At 40.7% G+C, this 24,040-nt stretch overlaps 1 protein-coding gene across 10 annotated transcripts in view; it reads right to left on the reverse strand.

Moving 5' to 3' along the window:
* Window positions 1-24,040, reverse strand: part of TJP1 (tight junction protein 1) — a 319,386-nt gene that overhangs the window by 87,523 nt on the left and 207,823 nt on the right. For all 10 annotated transcript variants that reach the window (XM_050967885.1, XM_050967883.1, XM_050967893.1 and 7 more), the window contains one exon: window positions 17,164-17,220. In XM_050967885.1, coding sequence (XP_050823842.1) covers window positions 17,164-17,220 — 57 coding nt within the window. The remainder of the gene's footprint in view (window positions 1-17,163; window positions 17,221-24,040) is intronic.

The raw sequence follows: 24,040 nt of genomic DNA on the forward strand, positions 1-24,040 counted from the left end.
GTGCAGGGGGAAATTTGAATTGTCTGTCTAAATTTCCCGAAATTGAAATTTGGGCAGAACCTTAGAGTTCACACCCATACTCTTATGAAGATAAAAACGGTCATACTGAGTCAAATCAAAGGTCCTTCTAGCCCAGTATCCTGTCTTCCGACAGTGGCCAATGCCAGGTGCCCCAGAGGAAATGAACAGGATTGGTAATCATCAAGTGATCCAGCCTCTGACTCCATTCCCAGCTTCTGGCAGACGGAGGTTATGCACACCATCCTGTCCATCCTGGCTAATACCCACTGATGAACCTATCCTCCATAAACTTATCTAGCTCTTTTCTGAATCCTGTTATAATCTTGGCCTTCACAACATCCTCTGGCAAAGAGTTCCACAGGTTGACTGGGCATTGTGTGAAAAAAAAATACTTTTCTGTTTGTTTTAAATCTGCTGTCTATTAATTTCATTTGGTGACCCCTAGTTCTTGTGTTATGAAGAGTAAATAACACTTCCTTATTTACTTTCTCCACATCAGTCATTATTTTATAGACCTCTATCATATCCTCGCTTAGTTATCTCTTTTCCAACCTGAAAAGTCCCAGTCTAATTAGTCTCTCCTCATATGGTACCTGTTCCATACTCCTGAAACTTTTCCAATTCCAATACATCTTTTTACAGATGACGTGACTACATCTGCACTAGTATTCCAGAGAGCCTCAAAGTGGTTACAACTAAATGTCCCTTATCACAAAGGCTGCAACTCCAGCAAGCATAATACCCCTTAATATTCTGAGTTAATGGTTCAGTACAACCCTGCTTCCTGCAGCACTTAGGTGTTTCGTAGAGTTCTCATTTTGCAGTATTCACCCAACCTGACCCTGCATCATAGCACGAGGTAGTAAGTTTACACGCTCAATTCTTAGTAATAACAGCAGGACTACTTGTATCATTAAATACATCAAAACCTTGTCAGCACTGGCAAGTCATCTATATGTTAACAAGAGTCATTTGCTTCAATCTTTTCCCTCTAGGGTGCTATCCCTCTGCAGCAAGGTCAATGCCTCTGAAAAGTTATTGCTACTGGATATTTCAAGATTTGACAATTATGCTTACAATTTCTAGTCTGCCCAGAAGTGGCAACGGTGGGAAGTACATTTTAAGTTGGTAAATCAGTTATATTTAGTAAACTGACTGCTTAGCTCTTCCTGGGAAGCATAAACATTTGTGGGAAACAAAACACTCTCTTAAGTAAGTATGATATATTGCTGCAAGATTTGATTTTTCATTAAAAACTTTAAAATATTTGTTCAGTATATTTTTTCATAGTAATGGAAATAAAAATTGTCTGGGTTCCAATCTACCTTCATTTTCCATCACAAAGTTTTACTTCTATGCTTCTCCCTGTCTTTTTCAGCATAGGAAAGGACCCACTCACATGAGACCACTGAAGATATGGATTTTTTCTCTAGCAAGCCCATTTAAACAGCCAAACAACTAGGCTGCTATAACAAATTCCCAAAGGAAGTGATGAATTCTCCATCACTTAAGTCTTTAAATCAATGGATGTCTTTCTAAAAGATATGTGCTAACTCAAGTAGGAGTTATGGCCCAGATGCAGAAATTACTGGATGAAATTCTATGGCCTGTATTATGGTCAGATTAGATCATAACAATCACTTCTGACCTTAAAAGTCTAGGAATCCATGAACTGAAACTATTAAGAGTATCTTGGACCAAGAACTAAAATTCAGAGAGATTAGAATTAGCCCCATACAAGTTTTGCACCAGTGCAACTCCACTGATTTCAACAGTGCTCCTTCAGATTTTACATTACTGTGTCAGCAGAACTTGGCTCATGCTTTTAATTTGGTGGGCTGAGGAAGAACAAACAAGAGTGGAGACTAACCTATTTTAGATCTGTTCTCACTTTATCCTCCCGTAAATGCATAAGCACAGAAAAAGTTTCCTTTTCTATTAATTTGATAGTCCTTCACTCAAGGGAAAAGTCGTCTTTTCATCTCTCCAAGTTTCTCCACTGTCATTACAGGTAATGCTTCAAGTTTCACAGTATTAATTCAGAAATATAGAATTTTTTTCCCTCCAACTCCTGTAGAAATACATGTTACTTAACTGTGAACACTGATGGATTTAGGTGACCAGCATGAGAAGAAGAGAACAAAAGAGGTCTACCAGCTGAAACTACAAATCAGAAAATCTGATTCCAGATCTAGCTCTCATGTAAAAACATTAATTTGGCTTACCATTTAATTAGGGCTCCAAAATCATTCCATCATAAATGTCTAATTTCATAACACAAAATTTTTCTGAAACAACATCATGAGGGCAAAAAATGTCCATTTTCCAGCTCTGCCATCATATTAAATTTTCTTGGGAAGTCAAGCAAAATCTTATCATTTAGAGATGGTACGGATGCGAGAAGCAGCATCACTATTTTCTGCCATTTCAAAAAAAATTGTATCTACTCTTTAAGACAGAGCGAAAATACAAGGAGAAGAAATTGAAAAACTGGATGTGGACAATTTTTAGTGGCTTTGCATAGTTTGACAAGAAACTTGCATTTATTAAATTTATGACCATTTGGACTTTCTCCTGTACATAACTCAGTATGCAAATTTCCACTCTCTACAGGAGCATACATACCGAGAAATGTACCTTGGATGCACATTTTCAAACAAACATTCTTTTGCCAAAAAAAATTAATTTAAAACCTGAACTTATTTTCCATAAATTCAATTTTGGGTCAAACTCTAACATTATTCATTAGTTGCAGGAGTAAGGTGAGCATGATTTACCCCTTTATTGTGTCAATTTCAATGATCCCAAAGAGTCAACGTTTGAAGAAAACTGGTTCCATGGTTTTAAATTTATGAACATTTAACTTCAGCAACCCCCAGTAGTACCTTTACTCTCATATACGTAAAAGGGTATGTGTACAAAAAAAAAAAAGACAACATTAGGTGAAAGTAAAGTCTCTAGTAGTAAACTTTAGGGAAAAGCTTTAATAAACTTCCTGTAATTTTTTATATTGCAAAACTGGAAAGTTCAAATAAAACTCGAAAAGATGGAAAAATATGAAAGTTTCCATTTAACAACTTACTACAAGTAACTGACATGTAAAACCCTCAGATATTATGATAATTTGGCCATATCATAACCTTAGTCCCAGATTTGGACCTTAGCGTCCAAAATATGGGGGTTAGCATGAAAACCTCCAAGCTTAGTTACCAGCTTGGACCTGGTACTTGCTGCCACCACCCAAAAAATTAGAGTGTTTTGGGGCACTCTGGTCCCCCTGAAAAACCTTCCCTGGGGACCCCAAGACCCAAATCCCTTGAGTCTCACAACAAAGGGAAATAATCCTTTTTCCCTTCCCCCCTCCAGGTGCTCCTGGAGAGATACACAGACACAAGCTTTGTGAAACTACACAGAGTGACTCCCCCTCTCTGTTCCCAGTCCTGGAAACAAAAAGTACTTTCCTCTTCACCCAGAGGGAATGCAAAATCAGGCTAGTAAATCCAACACACAGATTTCCCCCTGATTTCTTCCTCCCACCAATTCCCTGGTGAGTACAGACTCAATTTCCCTGAAATTTCCCAGAAAAGAAAATTCCAACAGGTCTTAAAAGAAAGCTTTATATAAAAAAGAAAGAAAAAATACATACAAATGGTCTCTCTGTATTAAGGTAACAAAATACAGGGTCGATTGCTTAAAAGAATATTGAATAAACAGCCTTATTCAAAAAGAATACAAATTAAAGCACTCCAGCACTTATATTCATGCAAATACCAAAGAAAAGAAACCATATAACTTACTATCTGATCTCTTTGTCCTTACACTTAGAAACAGAAGATTAGAAAACAGAAACTACTTCTCCAAAGCTCAGAGAAAGCAGGCAGACAGAAAAACAAAGACTCAGACACAAACTTCCCTCCACCCAGAGTTGAAAAAATCCGGTTTCCTGATTGGTCCTCTGGTCAGGTGCTTCAGGTGAAAGAGACATTAACCCTTAGCTATCTGTTTATGACAGGCCAAGAACCCTGAGAGATGGGAATACCTTAAAACTTGGAATGCTGATGACAACTGGGGACATTTTAAAATTAAGTCCACTGCAGTTTATCCACACACAACACAAGTAACCTGATTACCAAGGTTTGAGAAGTCTGCAGCCACATGAGCCCAGCCATTGTAGAGACAGACGAGATAAAGTGGTTGTGAACTTTTCATGACTAGGAGAAAGGGGAAAGAGACTTGCACATATGAACTGTTTAAAAAAAAAAAAAAAGGAATATTCTCTACAAGCTTTGAGCACAAAATTTAATTCCAAGTTGGAAGAAATTCACAAGATAGGCAGGGGAAATAAGCAGGGGAAATAAGCAGAACTCATTTCTAAAAACCTTTGCTTCTGGGTACAGAAAACCTGATGATCTCTCCGTAGGAGGGGAATTAGCTGATATCTCTATCAGATGAACTATCAAAAGGCAGGCTCAGATCTCTTATGAACTAACAAGTAGCCCACTATGTTAGGGAATGCAATAAAAAAAGAAATACTCTTTTTTAGAAGTCAAAGACAACGATCTTTTGTGTTTCAAAGCATAGCTTTCTCTTGTAAAAAGCTTTAACAAAATTCAGAGAGACTTCTTAAGAGCTACCACCACTGGAGTTCAGCAAGATACTGTATTCCATGCTAGCACAGTCAGACCTCTTACATGGATAGATGATCTGTTCCTGATTCTAGAACTGGTGAACTCGAAGTAACTGGATCAGGTTTGATTAGATTAGATTAGAATAAAACTAGATTAGAACACTAGAACTCACATGCCTAGGTTGCAGCTATTAGGATTAAGAGTGCTCTGACCCCAAAGAGGAAGCAAAATCAGAGGCATTTCGAGTCGTGTTTTCCTGCAAACAAGTTCATTGAGGTTCTCCCCCCTCTTCTTGGGAAAAAGTGAATTTACTGTGTTGCCTTTTAAAGACCACTGGGAATTTTATATTTGGCTTAGAGAATTTGTCTTCTCTAGACTACAGCCAGCCTCCAGTAGCATCTGAGGAAGGATGCATTTGGGCTACAGGCAAATTGCTGCTTAACACAGTGAGCATGAGCAAGCCCTTCCCTTCACTTGAATTGAGAACAACAGTATTTCCTGTTGTGAGGGGAAAAAAATGCTGTGAGAAGTATATGAACTGGTCTTAACTACACAAAATTTAACTGCAGCCTGGACTCGCCGGCTCTGGTGGGCTCCTCAATGAGTCTAAGGGTCATGGTCTGTCAAGAGTTCTTCAGCTGAGACTCAAAGCAGAGAGTGTATGGCCCCTGAATAAAACTAAGAATCATGAATGTCAGGGGTAATGCCAATGAACCTCTTACGGTTCCAATGGGAAGGGCATGAGCTGAAGGTTCAGCAGTGGAGATGTCCCCCCAATGAGTCTCATAAGGATTGCATCTCTGGAGCTTCATCCCAAACTTCAAGTGTTCTTGTCAATTAGATTTGCTTAAAAATAGCATTTTGTCTCTTTTCAAATGAGTTCAGTACAAATCTACAGCATACAGGAGACTCAAAGAGCTTGGCTTGTTTAGTCTAGCCAAAAGAAGGCTGCAGGGGGATATGCTTGCTCTATATAAATATATTAGGGGGGTTAACGTTAGGGAGGGAGAGGAATTATTTAAGTTTAGTACTAATGTAGGCACGAGGACGAATGGGTATAAACTGGATATTAGGAAGTTTAGACTTGAAATTAGACGAAGGTTTCTAACCATTAGGGGAGTGAAGTTCTGGAACAGCCTTCCGAGGGAAGTAGTAGGGGCAAAAGACTTTTCTGGCTTTAAGACAAAGCTTGATAAGTATATGGAGGGGATGTTATGATAAGATCGTTAATTTGGGCAATTGATCTTGGATTACCACCAGATAGGTCTGCTCAATGGTCTGGGGGGAGATGTTGGATGGGATGGGAACTGAGTTACTGCAGAGAATTCCTTCTTGGGTGCTGGCTGGTGAGTCTTGCCCACATGCTCAGGGTTTAGCTGATCGCCATATTTGGGGTCGGGAAGGAATTTTCCTCCAGGGCGGATTGGCAGGGGCCCTGGAGGTTTTTCGCCTTCCCCTGCAGCGTGGGGCACGGGTCGCTTGCTGGTGGATTCTCTGCAGCTTGAGGTCTTCAAACCAATTTTGAGGATTTCAATAACTCGGTCCTGGGTTAGCGGTTGTTATAAGATTGGATGGGTGGGGTTCTGTGGCCTGCCTTGTGCAGGAGGTCAGACTAGATGATCATATTGGTCCCTTCTGACCTATGAGTCTATGAGTAATATACCGAAAACAGAACAAGAGCATCTTGTAACATCTATGTAACAAAATCTTTTTTAAAAAAAAGTCTTGAATTATTGCCATTATTTGATTTACACTTGAGCTCAATGTGCAGACACTACTACCTCATCATATGAAAGCAGCAAGAGAATCAAAAGCATGTTATACAATTTCTAATTTGTTAAAGAATAAACAGAAAAAAGTGGATGCTTATCAGAGTTGGGAGAATAACTGATTTTTCAGTTTGCAGACAGTTCTGAAAGGTTAACAAAATCAATTTGGGTTAAACAAAAAGTGAAACATTTCAGCAAATCAGAAAGTTGACAAAAACTCATTTCTTGGCAAAGCATTCGTTTTATTAGAAATGAACTGATTTGTTTAGCTAATGGACACATCTTCACATAAAAATAATGGAAACGAAGGACTAGATTCACAAAATGGCCTGTGCCCCATCTTACAACTTTCAGCCCAATTCTTAGGGCACTCACCCAGAATGTGGGAGACCCAGGTCCAATTCCCTCTTCTGCCTGATGTGGAGAAGGGGTTTGAATTAATAGTCCACAACTGCTAAGCAGCAGACAGTGGTAGTGTAGAGTTAGTACACTGTATTACCGTATAGTATTTACTACTGAAACCTTCTGACTTTTTAAAGCATAATACTGCTCTGAAAAGCAATTATGTATAAAATGGCACCTTCTTACTTAAATCCACTTCCTGCTGACTGTGACTTAACTAAATTACTACATTGTAAGTCATGAAAAAGCCAGAATAGCGCTGAGATAGTAAGAGGAATTTTACCCTAGCATGCATGTCAGCAAATAAATCATTCACTAAATTCCATTGGAGAATGTTTACTGTTGTGATGCCTGTGCCAGAAATAACCTGACTGAGTTTGCAGGAGTGGCAGCCAGGAAAAAACACATTTTATTTGTAAACTGAGCAGGTTTGATGTTGAAGTCACTGAGGGACTAATGAAGAACCCCACAATGTCATTTCTCATAAATGAATTGCACTTTAAAACACTGGCCTTAGTCATGATTAAATAAGAAGCAGCCATTTATATGGCCATTTACATAATTTAAGTGTTGTACAAATGAAGACCCTGACCCTACCACTGAATCCTTGTAAAACTCATGTGTCTGTGTGAAGCCACAGTGAAGTCAATGGAGCTCCAGAGAGATCCACTTGGGTCCCAATCCTGCACAATATATTAAATCTCTGCACCCCCAAGAAGTACCACTCATTTTTTAAAAAAGGGGGGGGGGAAATGCGGGGAAAAGGGAAGCAAAGAGCAGATAAGAAACTTTCAAAGTAACACAAAGGCGATAAGGATTTGCAGACTAGCAATGAGGAATTCCTAAAACCTGTCTGCCTCCTGACAAAATGTACTACTTTATGAGAAAAATATGTTTTATGAAGGGAGGTAAAGTTATTTTTTACAATGCAGACTTCGTCACTGCAATTCTCCTTCAACAAAGCAATTACCAGCAGGGCACAAATGTGAGCCTTAAAGCACTGGGTGAATGAAAATCAGTCATTGAGGAATTCGGAACCTTCACTGAACCACACACACACTTTACAACTCAAAGTACTGATGCTTTCCCTTTACCTCTCAAATGGTTGCTTATTATAGTATATGCTGAGTGGTTCTTATTACTAAGTATTTCTTTTACAATGCACATTACTTTTACTAGGATCATCAAAATTAAAACTAAACTAGAAATGAAAAAATGTACATATGGCATGTTCTATCATACATTTATGTGGAGTTTTTCTGGTGTTTATTTCTTAACTTATGCAGTGCTAAGTATCAGGGGGTAGCCGTGTTAGTCTGGATCTGTAAAAGCAGCAAAGAGTCCTGTGGCACCTTATAGACTAACAGACGTTTTGGAGCATGAGCTTTCGTGGGTGAATACCCACTTTGTCAGATGCATGTAGTGGAAATTTCCAGGGGCAGGTATATATATGCAGGCAAGCCAGAGATAATGAGGTAGTTCAATCAGGGAGGATGAGGCCCTGTTCTAGCAGTTGAGGTGTGAAAACCAAGGGAGGAGAAACTGGTTCTGTAACTGGCAAGCCATTCACAGTCTTCGTTTAATCCTGAGCTGATGGTGTCAAATTTGCAGATGGAGTGAAGCTCAGCAGTTTCTCTTTGAAGTCTGGTCCTGAAGTTTTTTTTACTGCAGGATGGCCACCTTAAGGTCTGCTATAGTGTGGCCAGGGAGGTTGAAGTGTTCTCCTGCAGGTTTTTGTATATCGCCATTCCTAATATCTGATTTGTGTCCGTTTATCCTTTTCCGTAGCGACTGTCCAGTTTGGCCGATGTACATAGCAGAGGGGCATTGCTGGCATATGATGGCGTATATTACATTGGTGGACGTGCAGGTGAATGAACCGGTGATGGTGTGGCTGATCTGGTTAGGTCCGGTGATGGTGTCGCTGGTGTAGATATGTGGGCAGAGTTGGCATCGAGGTTTGTTGCATGCATTGGTTCCTGAGCTAGAGTTATTATGGTGCGGTGTGCAGTTACTGGTGAGAATATGTTTCAGGTTGGCAGGTTGCCTGTGGGCGAGGACTGCTGAAACATATTCTCACCAGTAACTGCACGCCGCACCATAGGAACTCTAGCTCAGGAACCAATGCATGCAACAAACCTCGATGCCAACTCTGCCCACATATCTACACCAGCGACACCATCACCGGACCTAACCAGATCAGCCACACCATCACCGGTTCATTCACCTGCACGTCCACCAATGTAATATACGCCATCATATGCCAGCAATGCCCCTCTGCTATGTACATCGGCCAAACTGGACAGTCGCTACGGAAAAGGATAAACGGACACAAATCAGATATTAGGAATGGCGATATACAAAAACCTGCAGGAGAACACTTCAACCTCCCTGGCCACACTATAGCAGACCTTAAGGTGGCCATCCTGCAGTAAAAAAAACTTCAGGACCAGACTTCAAAGAGAAACTGCTGAGCTTCACTCCATCTGCAAATTTGACACCATCAGCTCAGGATTAAACGAAGACTGTGAATGGCTTGCCAGTTACAGAACCAGTTTCTCCTCCCTTGGTTTTCACACCTCAACTGCTAGAACAGGGCCTCATCCTCCCTGATTGAACTACCTCATTATCTCTGGCTTGCCTGCATATATATACCTGCCCCTGGAAATTTCCACTACATGCATCTGACAAAGTGGGTATTCACCCACGAAAGCTCATGCTCCAAAACGTCTGTTAGTCTATAAGGTGCCACAGGACTCTTTTATGCAGTGCTGTAATTTTTCAATTTTTCAGCCATTACTGTGAATTAGCCAGGTTCCACTGTAGTTCTGAGTCCTTAATCACTACGGTGTAGTGCCATCCAGTGTTATACTGAAAAATATTTTTGTTTGAGAAGTACGTTTGAACGTTTTAGGCCTTGTCTGTATAGTTGAAACTGTGCTAGCTATAGCCTTACTTAAATATGGTTCTCTGACTGATTCAGACAAATTTTATGTTAGGAAAGTTATGCTGCACAGTATTGCCTCACCCTCGAAGTAACTTCTAAAACAAATATGAGAGACAACTGTGCTATCATTTCCTGTAACAGATATGGTATCTAAAAATTGCCCACAGCAAAGCTGCTAGCAGCAACAAGTCCTTGCCAGTCACCATCTTTCCTCTGTGAAGTCAGAGGAGTTGAATATCAGTAGAGTTCAGGGAGTTTTAAAAGAGCCGCACCCTAAATGAAGGTATTTGTTCCCCATCAAGAAGGGCACTGAGGTTAAATACATTAAAGACTGTAAAACGTTGAGATACTATGATAGTGGGGGCTATAAAAGTATCTTTGATAGACACATGTATGAATCAATTTAAAATAAACTGGCAAAATTTTTCCCCTACCACATCTGGTGCCCACTTAGATAAACAAGCCATCTTTTGTCACTAAGAAGTATCGAACCAAACTCCACTACCCAAGTCCACATGGAGTTATGAAAATACATAAAGCTAAAATCACACTGTGAAATCAGTCTGTTCCACTGCCTTACTTGGCTTCACTCCATAATACACATATTAATAGCATTTAGGTCTTACAGAAAAGCATATGGACAAAATCATGGCAATTCTGAGGAACTGTGCCAGCAGACTAAATATTTCTTGGAGAAATACAATGAGCAGCCAATCTAGTGTGGAAAGGGGGTGTCTCCAGTTTGATCCATCTCTGCAGCACCTCCTTCTGTGCTGCATCTGAATAATTCACTACTAACTTGCTGCTCTCAGCTGTTTCAGGATGAGCAAATTCCAGAGGGGCTCCTTTAGTTCCCTACTCCTGTGAAGAGAAATTTGAATCTTGAAGGCCAACACATCAGAGACTAGATGGATGGAATCTGCAGCAGGTCTATATAGTCTGGACTCATGGAACTACTGAGAGGGCAAGTAAGTCATGCAACCATATCCCTATAACTCCTGTGGAGGTGTTTTTCCCCTACATCGTTTTAGTGCTCTGAAAATTGCTGCCTGTGACTGAGGTCAAAAATTAGCCTCTTATACGCCGGTATTCTAAGGTTATATGGTAGCCACCTCATCTACTTGATAGCTTCTGAGTTGCTGACAAAGTCTGAAAGTGAACAAACCACCACAAAAAACCTTCTAAAAGCTACCTCTTCCTTCACATCTCCATCCCAAATAGTGACCGGTTTAATATTTTTAAACAAAACCAAAAATCCCACATTAACAATTAGAGGGGTTTGCATTTGGTGTTCAGTACAGGCTAAGTTCTTGCTATCAGTGTTAAACCTTGTGGTTTAAAACAGGACAAGACCACCAACTACTCAACATGTAGATGTAGGTATACATCTGTAGTGGCTAGAACAGTAAGCACACATGACAGAACCACAGACATGGGAGAATGTCATCCTGGAAAATGGGAAGTGTCCAACAACTTTAACATTGTGCAGAAAAACACATACTAAAATGGCACTTTGATACCAAGCAGGAACATTATGAAGTTTTATATATTTAGTATAGTGCTGTTGCTCTCTTAATGAAAATAGAGGCCTTGTTGAAACAATACATCGCTTTGCAAAATTCCAATATACAACCATTTCCAAAAAGGCAGCAGCTCCTCTGGGTCTTTTGCTAAATACAACTTTTGGAAGGGCAGCACCTGCACTTCATTGCACTGTAGTGTATAGTGAAAGCTAAATTCAGAGGCGCATAAAAACAGTATTCTGTCCTTCATGACTGCCTTCATGTATGTCACTCAGTATTACTTTAAATGTTCGCAGCTATTGACAGTGCCCCAGACAAGAAAACTGAAGGAAGCTCACTATGGGTTTGTTTCATGGGGAATGATCTAAAATATCAATTGACTCATGACCTCACCAGGATTTGAACCCAAATCCCAAGAAGTAAAGATCACCTTACCGTATCACATTCAACTAACTGGAATATTTTTATTTTTTGAAACAAGAATTAAAGGAAAAGTTATAGAAAGAGCACTGGAAAATTAAGTCCTACATATCCACAGCAATGAAAGTGACAATGCAAACTTAATCAAATTGCTGTGCTAATGTGCCTTGAACATTCTGAAAGAAATCTATCTCTAGGCCTGAAAGGGCAGTTCATTCTTTGCGGACTATTCCATTTTTCACTCTGTGGTAAGACTGCCAAAAAGGGTCCTACATATTATGTAAGCTAGACCACTCAGATACCCTGACACCCCAATATTCATCACTGTCATGTAATTAGGATATGTTTTGTACAAAGTATGTCCTGTGAGGTATCATTCGAAAAGTCAATCTACTAGACATTAATATCTTGTTGGATTGTATGTTTTATCATCATATGTGACATTATGAAGTTTGGCAATATATGTGTTACTGAAACATGCTGTGAGTTGAAAAAAACATCCACAAGCATCCTTTCAGGTACAACAATAAAAAGGCCAAACAATTTTAATGGCTTACTGGGGAAATGTACATAGGCACAAGAATGACCCCAGGAACTGTGTACAATAGAAACCTCTCAGATATAGCCCTACAGAATGGGAACCGTTTGACCCAGGAGACAGCAAAAGAGCTTTCCAGCAAGTGGAAAAAGATATAAAAAGGAGGACAAAGGCATCATGAGGATACCTCACTCTCCCTGTAACAACATACTCGGAAATACCTGAGGGGCAAGGACTGAACTGTGGGAAGTGATGGTCTCAGGCTAGAAGGATTCTTAGCCTGTGTATGAAAACCTGGGAAAGCCAAGGCAACTTGTGCCTTAAGAATCTGCCAGCATGTTTATCACTCAGGGTGAGAATTTGCTAATTTATATCCTATCTAGTGTGTTAAACTCAGTTTGTGGTTTTTGTTTATTTACTAAAGTAATCTGCTTTGATCTGTTTGCTATCCCTTATAATCATTTAAAATCTATCTTATGTAGTTAATAAATTTGTTTTTGGTTATTCTGAAACCAGTTTGTTGAATTCATAACTATGGCAGTGGGGAGGAGAGAAAGAAAGCTGTGCATATCTTCCTCCACATTGAGGGAGGGGGTGGATTTCAGAGCTTACGCTGTACAGATTCCTGTGCAGCGCAAGACAATACAATTTTAGACTTACACTCGAGAGGGGGCATGCACTTGAGTATTGGTCAATTCCAGAGCTGAGTCTTTCCGACACAGAGCTGATCAGTGTCTTTCTGCAGCTGGGTGTGGCCTTACCGGTGCGTGTGCTAGAGGAGACTTGAGGGCTTGACTCAGCAGGGCAATGTCAGAGAACCCAGACTGGCAGAACCAGCGGGCTCAGGGTACCCCAATACACCAGGTGGAACTCCAGAGGGGGCAGTGGGCAACCTGTCACACACAATATCAGATGTTCACAACTTTCCATCACTACCAGCTTGAGCAAGATTTGAACTAGTGATCAAGAGGCACAGCCATAGATATATCTATATCATAGGGCAGCTCCTTCCTGGAACAACCTCCAGCTGTAGGGCTGCTGCTGAACAAGTGCACCTGCATCAGTTTCCCTCCTTCAGAGTCCTCACTAATTCCACACCAGGCTCTTTCTGCTCCATACCACTACTTTTTGGGTGCAGTATATTACAAAAATGTATAGCACAACAGTCCATAACAGAAGTCCCAAAACAGAGTCTCTCAGAGCAAATATATACAGTTTTTAAAATCCACATCCTTGAGTCCCTATATGCCCTACATAGCACACTCCGGCATCATCCACCATACTTGGGCTCTTCATTCGTGCTCTCCTGACCTTTTAGCAGGACAGCCACCTCAGCCCTTCTAGCTGGAGTGCAATTCCATTTTTCCTAGCTGGAAATCCTATAACTCCTGTGCTGGAAGTTCACCCTGCCCTGGCTCCAACTTTCCACTGAGATGTCAATGGTTAAGCCCCTCCACTAGCTTTAAGCTCTCTCCAGCCCTTGGCTTTGGCTCCCTATGATTAAAAAAAGTCAGCAGATGACTCTTGCTGCTGCTCTCTGGCCTTCAGCCTCTGAGCCCTGGCTCTCCGGCTTGGGGTAGTCAACTGACAAACTCCTCTTGCTGATCTCTTGCCTTCAGCCATTCCCCAGGACCCACCTACAGCTTTTCTGGTCTCTGGCAGCTCTCACCTGCCAATCTCACTCCCAATCAGCTCTGACCTGCCCTTTTCTAGACTGCCTCAGGCCTGGTCTACCTTAGAATTTACATCGACCTAGCTACGTCCCTATGGGGTGTAAAAAAATGTATTTCAGTGGGTGACATAATTAAGCTAACCTAACCCCTACTGTAGATGTAGCGAAGTCAATGGAGGAATTCTTCTGTTGCCCTAGCTATCACTCTTCCATTGACTCAGACATAGGTTAGGGATTTGTTACAGGAGTGGGTGGGTGAGATTCTGTGGCCTGCATTGTGCAGGAGGTCAGACTAGATGATCATAATGGTCCCTTCTGACCTTAAAGTCTACGAGTCTATGTAAGAAGAATCTATGCTGTGGTGCTACAGCAGCATAGCTGGGGCTGTGCTGCTATAGCACTTGTAATGTAGACACTGCTTCGGTCCGTACTCTAAGAAGGTTCTGACTAACCAGGTCTGTCCCAGCTCTAGGGCCCAGGAGCCCTCTTTTAAGCCCACTTGGGGGTCAGCTGATAAGTCACAGGTACACAGTCTTCCCTCTTAAAGGGCTAGTACCACCCTCTAACAATTTCATCATCATTTTATTAATCTATTTAGGAAGTTAACACGTTTCAGTACTATGGTCCATACACACTCCCAACTTCACATGTTTTTCCTTGAATTTATTACTCAGGTCTAATTTATCAATTTGTGTCTACTGCTCCTTTCTGTCCTTCTCTCTTTATTTCTTGACTTTAGTATCTTTTCCACTTTAACAACTGTTTTCTATAGGTCCTTTTCCATCTCATCTTCGCAATCTCCCCCAGAGGTTCAGAACACATTCTGTAGATTAGCAGCAGTGTAACAAGGCAATCAAATTTAAGAAACAAAAGTTTAGAACTAGTCTTGACCCTGTGATGCTGCTTTGGAAGAGGATTACTTCTCAGCTGCAGAGCAGACTGAAGCAAGAGTCAGCCAGCCTGATGTATACATGTAATCCTAATATGCATACTTTCTCCAGAGGCAAACCCAATGTCTTGAAAAGTATGTATGTGGGGTGAACGGTGTACTATAACCCTTTATTAGTACAGGATAGTGGGAATCCATTAAAACATATTAGTGCTAGAGAAAGGTTCAAGGGTTGGTTTGTTTGTTTTTTACTTGAAAGATTTACATGATCAATGCTGATATTAGATAAAATATTGCATTAGTGAATTAATGTCACAGCATTAAAAGAACGTAATCAAAATGTGTGTTACAATTGATATTGAAGTACAATCAACTTAAAATTTACATGGAATTAAGTCATTTTGTTATTAATGATGCATGAACTTGTTAATTATGTGTATAATATAGTGGCAAACATTTACATTGTGTATACCCCTGTAACTAAATAACCTATCAAACGAGGAAGAAGCCTTGTGGAACGTAACAAAGAAATTTAACAGAAAAGTGCTAATTTCAAAGCAAGTGGTCAGTTTGTGTGATGGGGCCATGGATCAGCCTTCCCATCGCACTCCCCCTGCCAGTTGCTGGCCCAAGCCAAGGAATCTAATGATCCAACCAGACGACCAAACTCAGTGATGAATTCTGGTCAGGTGCCACCTGAGGTATGTTGCGCATGTGCTAAGAAGATTGTGTGTGATAATCGGAGGTCAAAGATTCAAAATACATTCTTTACTCTCCAGCATCAACGGAAAAGCCCATCTGGGTAGTGACACTGTCAACTTGTTTTCTGAAGAAGCCCCAAGTATGGATTCAGGGAAAGATCCTGGATCTCTGGACGCTTACAGGGAAGTGTACCAGACGCTAAGCAGAGCTGCCCAGAAACAAAGACTTTTGAGAAACTGGCAGTTTATATCATCACTGCCACTATTTGGAATTACAAACTGACTCACCTGTACATATATTTTTACGTGCTTTAACCTCTCAATAACTCTTATTTCCTTTTCTTAGCTAATAAATCTTTAGTTAGTTTATTATATAATTGGCTACGAGCATTCTCTTTGGTGTAAGATCTAGAGCAATGGTCCCCAAATGCGGTGCCCTCGGGCACCATGGCGCCTGCCGGGGCATCTATGTGCACCTGCGTACTGTCCGGCCGACACGCATCCGCTGAAATGCCGCCAAGAAGCAGTGTCATCCAGAGGTTGCACCGCCGAAATGCCAATGATTTTTGGCGGCATTTCGCTGGCGACGCCTCTGGATGACCCTGCTTGTCAGTGGCATTTCAGCAGTGACGCCTATTGTTATTGCCGCTTCTCAGCATTTCGGCAGATGCTCGTCCACTGGCCACAGCCCTCGGTGGCTGGTCGTCTCACACCCGCCACACGAAAAAGGTTGGGGACCACTGATCTAGAGTATCAATTGATCAGGGGTAAGTGACTAGTCTCTTGGAACTTGGAGCAACCTGATGTGGTGTGATTTTTGGTTTAAGTGACCTTTTATCATAAAAAGTCCAGTTTGTGTGAGTGGCAAGATAGACTGGAGAGGGGACTGTCTGTGAAGCCATGGTAAGACTGGTATTGTGATCCAGGAGTTCACATCTGTCACTGGCGTGGTGAAATGTAAGTATAGAACACGCCACCAGCATAAGGCGTTTGTCCTGTTTTCTGACAGTCTGCCCTGAGGTAGGCACATTCAGTCGTGAGCCACTCCAGACAGTGTGACAATTTATAAAAACAATCTACTCTGCCTACCACAGGTCAACACAAGCAGATGACTGAGGCCTCAAGCACAATTTCCAGCCAATTCTGGTCAGTACATGGTCAAAGAGTCAAAGTATGTGTATCAGAAATACAGGTTTGTACCAACTATTCTCAAACGGAAATTTTTATTTGTGGAAATTGTATTCTATTTACATTTAACTACACTGTCCTATAAAAGTTTCAGCAAAACAAGCATTTGCAACACATTTTTATGTTTAAATTACACAGTTATACTGCTAAAACTCTTAGCTTTGCAATGCATGAACTACACTTCAGCATAATTTTCAGTCGTGTGGGGATATGTACAAAGAAGTTACCTAAGAAACTCAGGCAAGCTCAAGAGTGACTAGGTAATAAAGTTGTCTTCTTGGCAAGTTTTACCAATAACTACTGTTTGAGCAGAGAATTTACAACAATTCTAATTTTAAACAAAGGAATGTGACAAAACCAGTTTCCTTTTCTTTTGCTTCCTGACATCTGGCTCTTTTCTATTGTTTTCAAAAGCTGCCAGTATCCTGAGTTATGCATACAGAATTAATTGCTGTAATAACTTACCCTGTGAAGAGTCACTGTGTGTTGTTCCCATATAGCTGTTTCTTCCATTGTTGTGCTCTGATTTAAAAAAAAAAAAAAAAAAAAAAGTGAAGTTAGATTTTGCTGTCAATATATAGAAGTTCTTCTGAGCTGTGCAGTACCTCAACTGTAAATTGACAAATTTATATTCATAGTTAGCTACTCATTGGGAGTATTAAAGCTGAGGAAAAACAGATTTTTTATATAGAGACAGGAAACAGCTCAATGGAACTTCCTCGGTTTCTAACTGAAACATTCGGAAAAGGACTCCTCATTATATTCACCTCATACTAGTTGCATGGCAATTTTCAGTGCCTATACAAGTACTAAGTTAGTACTATTGCTCATTTAGTGGCTGTGCAATTTTTGCTTATGTAACTGCACTTTCCCCCACACAGAAGTGTGCCTTTTCAGAACCAAGTGAAAAATACAGAAAGAAATTGCATCCAACTTTAAACACTGTGTTTAGCAAACCCTTCCTTCCACCCAAATTCAAACACTGAATTTCAGAGAATCCTAACAGATCCAATAGATGGCTAGACAGTCCCCATTTGGTTTTACCTTATTACAGAGAAAAGGTAAATGTATTTTCTTGAGTTATTTCAATAAGAATTTGAGTACCAAATGAACACTGCAGTACTACTTTTTCAAAGAGGTTCTGAATTTCCTTGATTCCCAGTTGGCAGGATTAGGCCCCAAAAGGAGATTTTAATTTAATTTTTAAAATAAATTTCATTGTTTATTCTTTGTGCCTGTAATGTTAGGGATATGTTACAAACTATATTTAAATTTCTTTTATATCAGCAAGCTTTGATCAGAGATACAATGAAAATGTTTAGAGAAAAGTGTAAGGTCTGTGGAGTTGAACCAAAGGATGAAATTCCAAATGTTTCCAACCCTTGGAATTATAATTAAGTTTAAAAGAAAATGTACAGACATTTGTTATGTAGGTTCCCACTTGTTCAATAAGCAGTAGTGAGTGCTGTTGGTCTAATGTCCAGTTTTAGTTTTGCTATAATCAAATGTTGAGTTATTAGCTTCTGATAATACCTCATGTTTTGTTAGTATTCCACCATTTATTTCTGTTCTAATTTTCTCTCTCTCTCTCTCTCTACGGAGTACAGCACATGAGCTATTGTACTGTACCGTGCACAGGGGTCACATTCAACTGACTCTGCAGTTCAATTAATGCTAATCTTTTATCTGAACTGCAGAACAAAACAGGGACCCTATCTATGTAAGGGAACAAGATTAGAGAGTAGCAATATAAAAACATTTACAAGCCCTGAATTTTTGCCTTGAAAATAAAGACTTGCAAGTCTACGCAGTGTGCCACAAGAAGCGGGCAATGAGGGGAAGAAAAAGCAGCCAGTAAGGACCAGGAAGGGGCTTTGGAGAAGGAGCAGGAAAGTCAGTAGGCAATATATGGGAGTGGCACTGAGCCTCCACCTATCCTGCTGAAGAATTGTCTTGCTTTTCAAAGTGAGTGTCCAGTCAGCCCAGAACCTTTCATGGACAAACAAATCAGACATCTATTTAATAAAAAGTGAATATAAATAGGTGAACATACTCAAAACAAAGTTTCAATAAAAACAGGTCTAAAACCAGAAATAAAAACAGTCTTAACTTGGCAGCCAGCAATTAACTGTACCACCCTATGTCAAATACTAAGACTCAGTGCAACAATATATACAGATGGCTTATGATACAAAATGAAAATAATATCCATTACTATGCTCTACTTTTGAGAACTTTATCCTAATACCAGACACAGAGTGTGTACTCTTATCCCCTCATTCAATACCTCAAAAACTTACATCAGAGTATTGCAGGTATATAGAACACTTTACAGGTAAATACTAAGGTCCTTGCCTGACCCTTAGAAGCTTACTTCACACTTGATACTAAAATGCCTGGTTTTCTTTTTTTCCTAGTGCACATTGTGTTTCCTAAAGTGAACTGATTTTTCTTACAGTAGAACGTATTTTACTAAACTGCAACTTCCTTTCTATTACATACTATGCAACTGATTTGAATTAGAAAGATTATGGCTTTTTAACTCTTTCCCCTAACAAAAGTATGGCATTTAATAGTATAATTATGTCAAACACTTAAATACTGAACACATTATCATGAATATAGCACCAGTGAGAGATTGTTTACATACTAAAAGGAAGTCACCTTAGCAACAAAAGAAAATCCATCTGTTTGTTAAGCAAGTAATACCAGCAAATGTTACTCATTTCCTGATGGTCTTATTCACCTAGCTTAAAAAATAAAAAAATAGGTTTTCACAAAGAAGTTCTTTAGCCTGAATACTCTTGCCAAGCTAATGAAGAACTGTCCTAGTAAATTAAGCTCTCTTCATATAATTTTGTTGAAAAAACACCCATTCATTTATATTGTGGTTTGTTAATGTTTCTGGCTGATTGCTGTCTTTGTGGGCCTTAATATTGGAGTCAACAGCAGGAGATGAGGAAACTGCTGAAGTGCCTTATAAGGTGGAACATGAGTGTAGTAAACAGATCCCACAACTCAAGATGCTCCATAACTTTTTATAGTAATCAAGTACTTGTCTGGGTTTTAAAACATACATATTTAATTTTTTCTGAACAATGGTAGCCTAATTTCTACTGTTTAGTGATACATCTAATTCCTTATGATAATTCAAAATTAAGCACCAATATTTCACTTCAGGTTACAATCTGCAATGTTACAAGCATCAGGCAAATAAAACTGTGCACCTATAAATCACCATACACTTGGGTAAAGACATGATAATGAACTAGGCCATAAAAGTATGCTCAAGAATAAGACAATTCAATCAGAACGCAACACCATTATCTTATCTTATTGAATGACAAAACTGACATGGACAGAAGCATATGCAATATTAGACAATGAAACTAATCCCAGGCATTATCAGCTGGTTTGCTGTGTCTTTACTTGACTACCTGAGTCATCACCAATACTGAGTTTGAAGCATTTTTTGCCCCAGCCCTTCTGACTAAACTTCAGAATCACTGCTACCCATTAAGTTACATCACTTCCAACTAATGACAAAAAAAATTTTCATCAATTTACGAATGCTTAAAAAAAGAAAGAAAGGAGACTAAACATTAAGAATATATGTGTTCAATATTCAACAGATTTGTGTATTTAATCTTTATTCATTTAACTCGAGAACAATTTCTAATCCCTTTCCTAGTATATATGTAGGGCCCTATCAATTTCATGGCCATGAAAAACGTGTCCCGGACTGTGAAATCTGATCTCCCCTTGCTGCTGGAAGCACCTTAGCTGAGGGCTCCTACCTGCGAGTCCCAGCCGGGCTGGGGAGGGATAGGACTTGTACTTCCCCTGCATGGCTGCTCTTTGGGGGTGGGAGGGATCAGACCTACCTCCGGGTACCTTTTGGGTTGGGACCTCCATGGTTACACCACATTGAAATTTCAGATGTAAACATCTGAAAACATGAAATTGACCAATTTAAAAACCCTCTGGCCCTGAAACTGATCAAAATAGACCATGAATTTGGTATGGCCACAAATGAAGTAGTTCAAATGACTTACATATCAAAATAGTTTCATAATTACCTGCTGAATTTTAATTACCTCAAGTAAGTAAGTTAACTGTGTGCAAAAACTAGACTACTATCCAAACACGCTTTCTCCCCAAATCACCTTTAAAGAGAAGTGACAAAAGTTAGCTTCTGATGAACCAGCATTATAGGAGAGAAATACAAAAAAAACCCAAAACAGTTGATATAATTACACTACAACCAGATTTTTCCCCAATAAGAAAAGTTGTTTGAGAAAAGATTGAAAAGTTATGGCTAAATAGATCTTGATGTGTCATCTTTCAAATTAAGAATGAGCAGTTTTATAGTGAGCATACTTCGTAGTTAAATACCAGTTCTAAAACAATTGTTTCTCAACTTGAAAATGCAACAAGATTAATTTTTATGTTTTGCTGTAGTATTTATGTATGTAGAAGTTTTGGGGGAAGTTTAGGTACGCTTGGAAATATCTCTTCTGAGAGGACTGAGCATGTGATGCTGAAGGTTGTGACTGATCCTGTCCTCTGGTATGTCATGAGTCTTCTGCCACTTGTGAGGAGGTTTATAGGTTGTTGGAAGAAGTGGGGAGTTCTGAACTGTTGTTCAGGTTATGGACAGTAGACTTTTCTTTTGAATACAGGTGCACAGATACCCAGAGATCATGGAGTGGCTCTGGAATCTGAGAGAGTGGAGGGAAATGTCGGTCTTCTGATTGAATAGATGAGACTCATCAAATGGGAGGTCCACTATGGTATTCTGTACCTCCTTGTGGAAATTAGATGAATGCAGCCATGATTTCCTCCACATGACAATTCTCCTGGCATTGAGCACAAAGAAGTTTCCCTGACCAGCTTGCTCTCCAAGATAGCCTGAAAACTGGCACAATCTTGCTAGGAAAGTTTGTCCATAAAGTCCTCCAATTTGCTGTAACTGAGAAAGTCATATTTAGCCAATAATGCCTGGTAGTTGGAAATCCTAAACTGGAGACTAGCCCACAAGAAAACCTTGTGCCCCAGTTGCTTCCCTTGCTTGTCTGCCGGGGTGGAGAGTGGGTGTTTCTGCCTTGCCCCCTCTGTCACTGTCTATATCATGAAGGAATTAGGTGTGGGGTGAGAGAACAGAAACTCAATTCCTTCGCTGGTACACGATACCTCTTCTCTGTCCCCTTGGAGTGGATGCGCAAGTGGCTGGGGGTGTGCCAAACAGTTTGAGCCGGTTGTAGAATGACATTGTTGATTGGTGGAGCAACAATGGCCAGTACCGAAGCATGCAACAGGTCAAGAACCTGATGCTGTTTGTCCTGTATTTCCTCCAGTGGAATATGGAGGTCCTCAGCCACCTTGCTTAAGAGGTCCTGGAACTGAGAAAAAAAGTCATTCAATAGTGAAGGGGAAGCCAAAGACACAACAACATCTGTTCTGGTGGCACCAGATCTGGACTAAGTGGCTCATCCTCCAAAACTGGTTGTAAATGCCCACTTGGGGATGCTCGAAGTGGGGAAGGGGGTGAATCCTCTCTTGGTGAACGGGAAGGCTCCGAAGCTGGATATTGAGGCCAGGACCCCCAGTACAACCAACAGGACTGATCCGGCAGATGCCGTGGAGGGCTCCACGGAGTGGAACACCAGTGCAACCTGTGTTGGGGAAAAGGGAGGGTACTGTTACTGAGCTGGCAGAATAGTAAGGTAGTCATATCAGCGGTAGGGCAGAAGCAGCCCCTGTGCTCTTTCCAAGTCCTCCAATGATGCTAAGTCAGAGCCCAGTTCCAATGACAGTGCCGTAGGAGAGTGGGTGGAAGCCCAACTCAAGTGAGGTAAGTCCAGGGTAGGAGAAAGTGGGAATCTCATTTCCCCTGACCAAAAAAGTTTACGGGCCTGAGCACAAGCTCCGTAGTCAGAACCAGAGGGCTACTTCGGAACCAATGGTTCCCTTCACTTAGGGGGTGACAACTTGGAAGACAGACAAAGCTCAGCGAACAGTGGGTCCACCAGTCTGTGAGACTTCTTGTGCTTGTGAGCCTTGGAACATGCCGCTTGTCCATAGCTCGAACTCGTGGAAGATGCATTGTTCTTCTTAGCCTGGAGAAAAACTTACTGGCACGTTTACGTGCATGCTTCCCTGTCTCATGACTAGACCCTGGCATGAGGTCCACAGTATTGGTACCAGTGAAACTGGACTCCCTGTCTGATCAGAGGCATAGTCCTGGGTGTCTCAGGCCAATGTATGGAAGGTTCCCTTGCCTCAATCTGACTGTGGCCTCATGGCAACCTCCACGAGATGCTTCTTGAAACGGAGAGCCTGAACTTCCTGGGTACAGCTTGGGAAGGAGAGGCAGATACTGCACCTGGATAAAATGTGGGCTTCTCCCAAGCAGTAAGGAGAGCACTGGTGCTCATAACTGACTGAGAACCAACATGGTCAGGAGGCACAGATCTTGAACCCAAGCATCTTTGGCATAATCCAGTTCAGGCATGGGTGATTGGGGTGGGCGGGGGACCCGAGGGGACCTGAGAAAACAGAGTTTCCGAAGTCTCTTAATTTCTAAAACTATTACTGAACACTAAAAACTACAACATAAACAAAAAGAACTATGTACAACTCCAAAAAAAAAACAGGTGGTGGATTTTTCCTCAAAGTGCATCAGAAACAAGAGGACACTAGCAGCTCCAACTCGGTCTACATGGCAGTGAGAAGGAACTGAGGGTGCAGTTGGTCTGCTCCGCCCTTTATCCTTGGACAAAACCATGAGGCAAAGCAATGGTGCATGTGTGGACCAATAAAACTCTGCTACTTTCAAATTCTCAAGCTTTGGATACATGCTACATGTGTACAACTCTCAGTGAAATTTAGGGACCATCCTTCACAAAAGAACTGAAGGTTGCCCCAGTCTATGGCTGGGGAAATCCAGCTGAGCCCAAACAGCATATGGAGGGTATGCGGGCAGAGAGTAAGACACTATCACCACACAGTCCAAAAACTATATTCTCTCAACTCCTATGCATTTTGTTTTACTATAATGCACCAGCCTTATCTGGATACAGTCTTTGCACTAAGAACAAGAGTACTTGTGGCACCTTAGAGACCAACAAATTTATTTCAGCATGAGCTTTCGTGAGCTACAGCTCACTTCTTCAGATGCACAGAATGGCTTTGCACTGAATCTTTCAGCAAACATACAGAGGAATCTTATTCCATTGCATGACAGTGGTAATCACACCAAGTTGCTGCAGTATGTGTTAAAATATTTTTTTTTATGCTCATTTCATCTATGTTGCACATACTGCTTTACCTCTAATCCAAC

Source organism: Gopherus flavomarginatus, chromosome 9 (genome assembly GCF_025201925.1).
Source record: "Gopherus flavomarginatus isolate rGopFla2 chromosome 9, rGopFla2.mat.asm, whole genome shotgun sequence".
In the NCBI taxonomy this organism is placed as follows: Eukaryota; Metazoa; Chordata; order Testudines; family Testudinidae; genus Gopherus; species Gopherus flavomarginatus.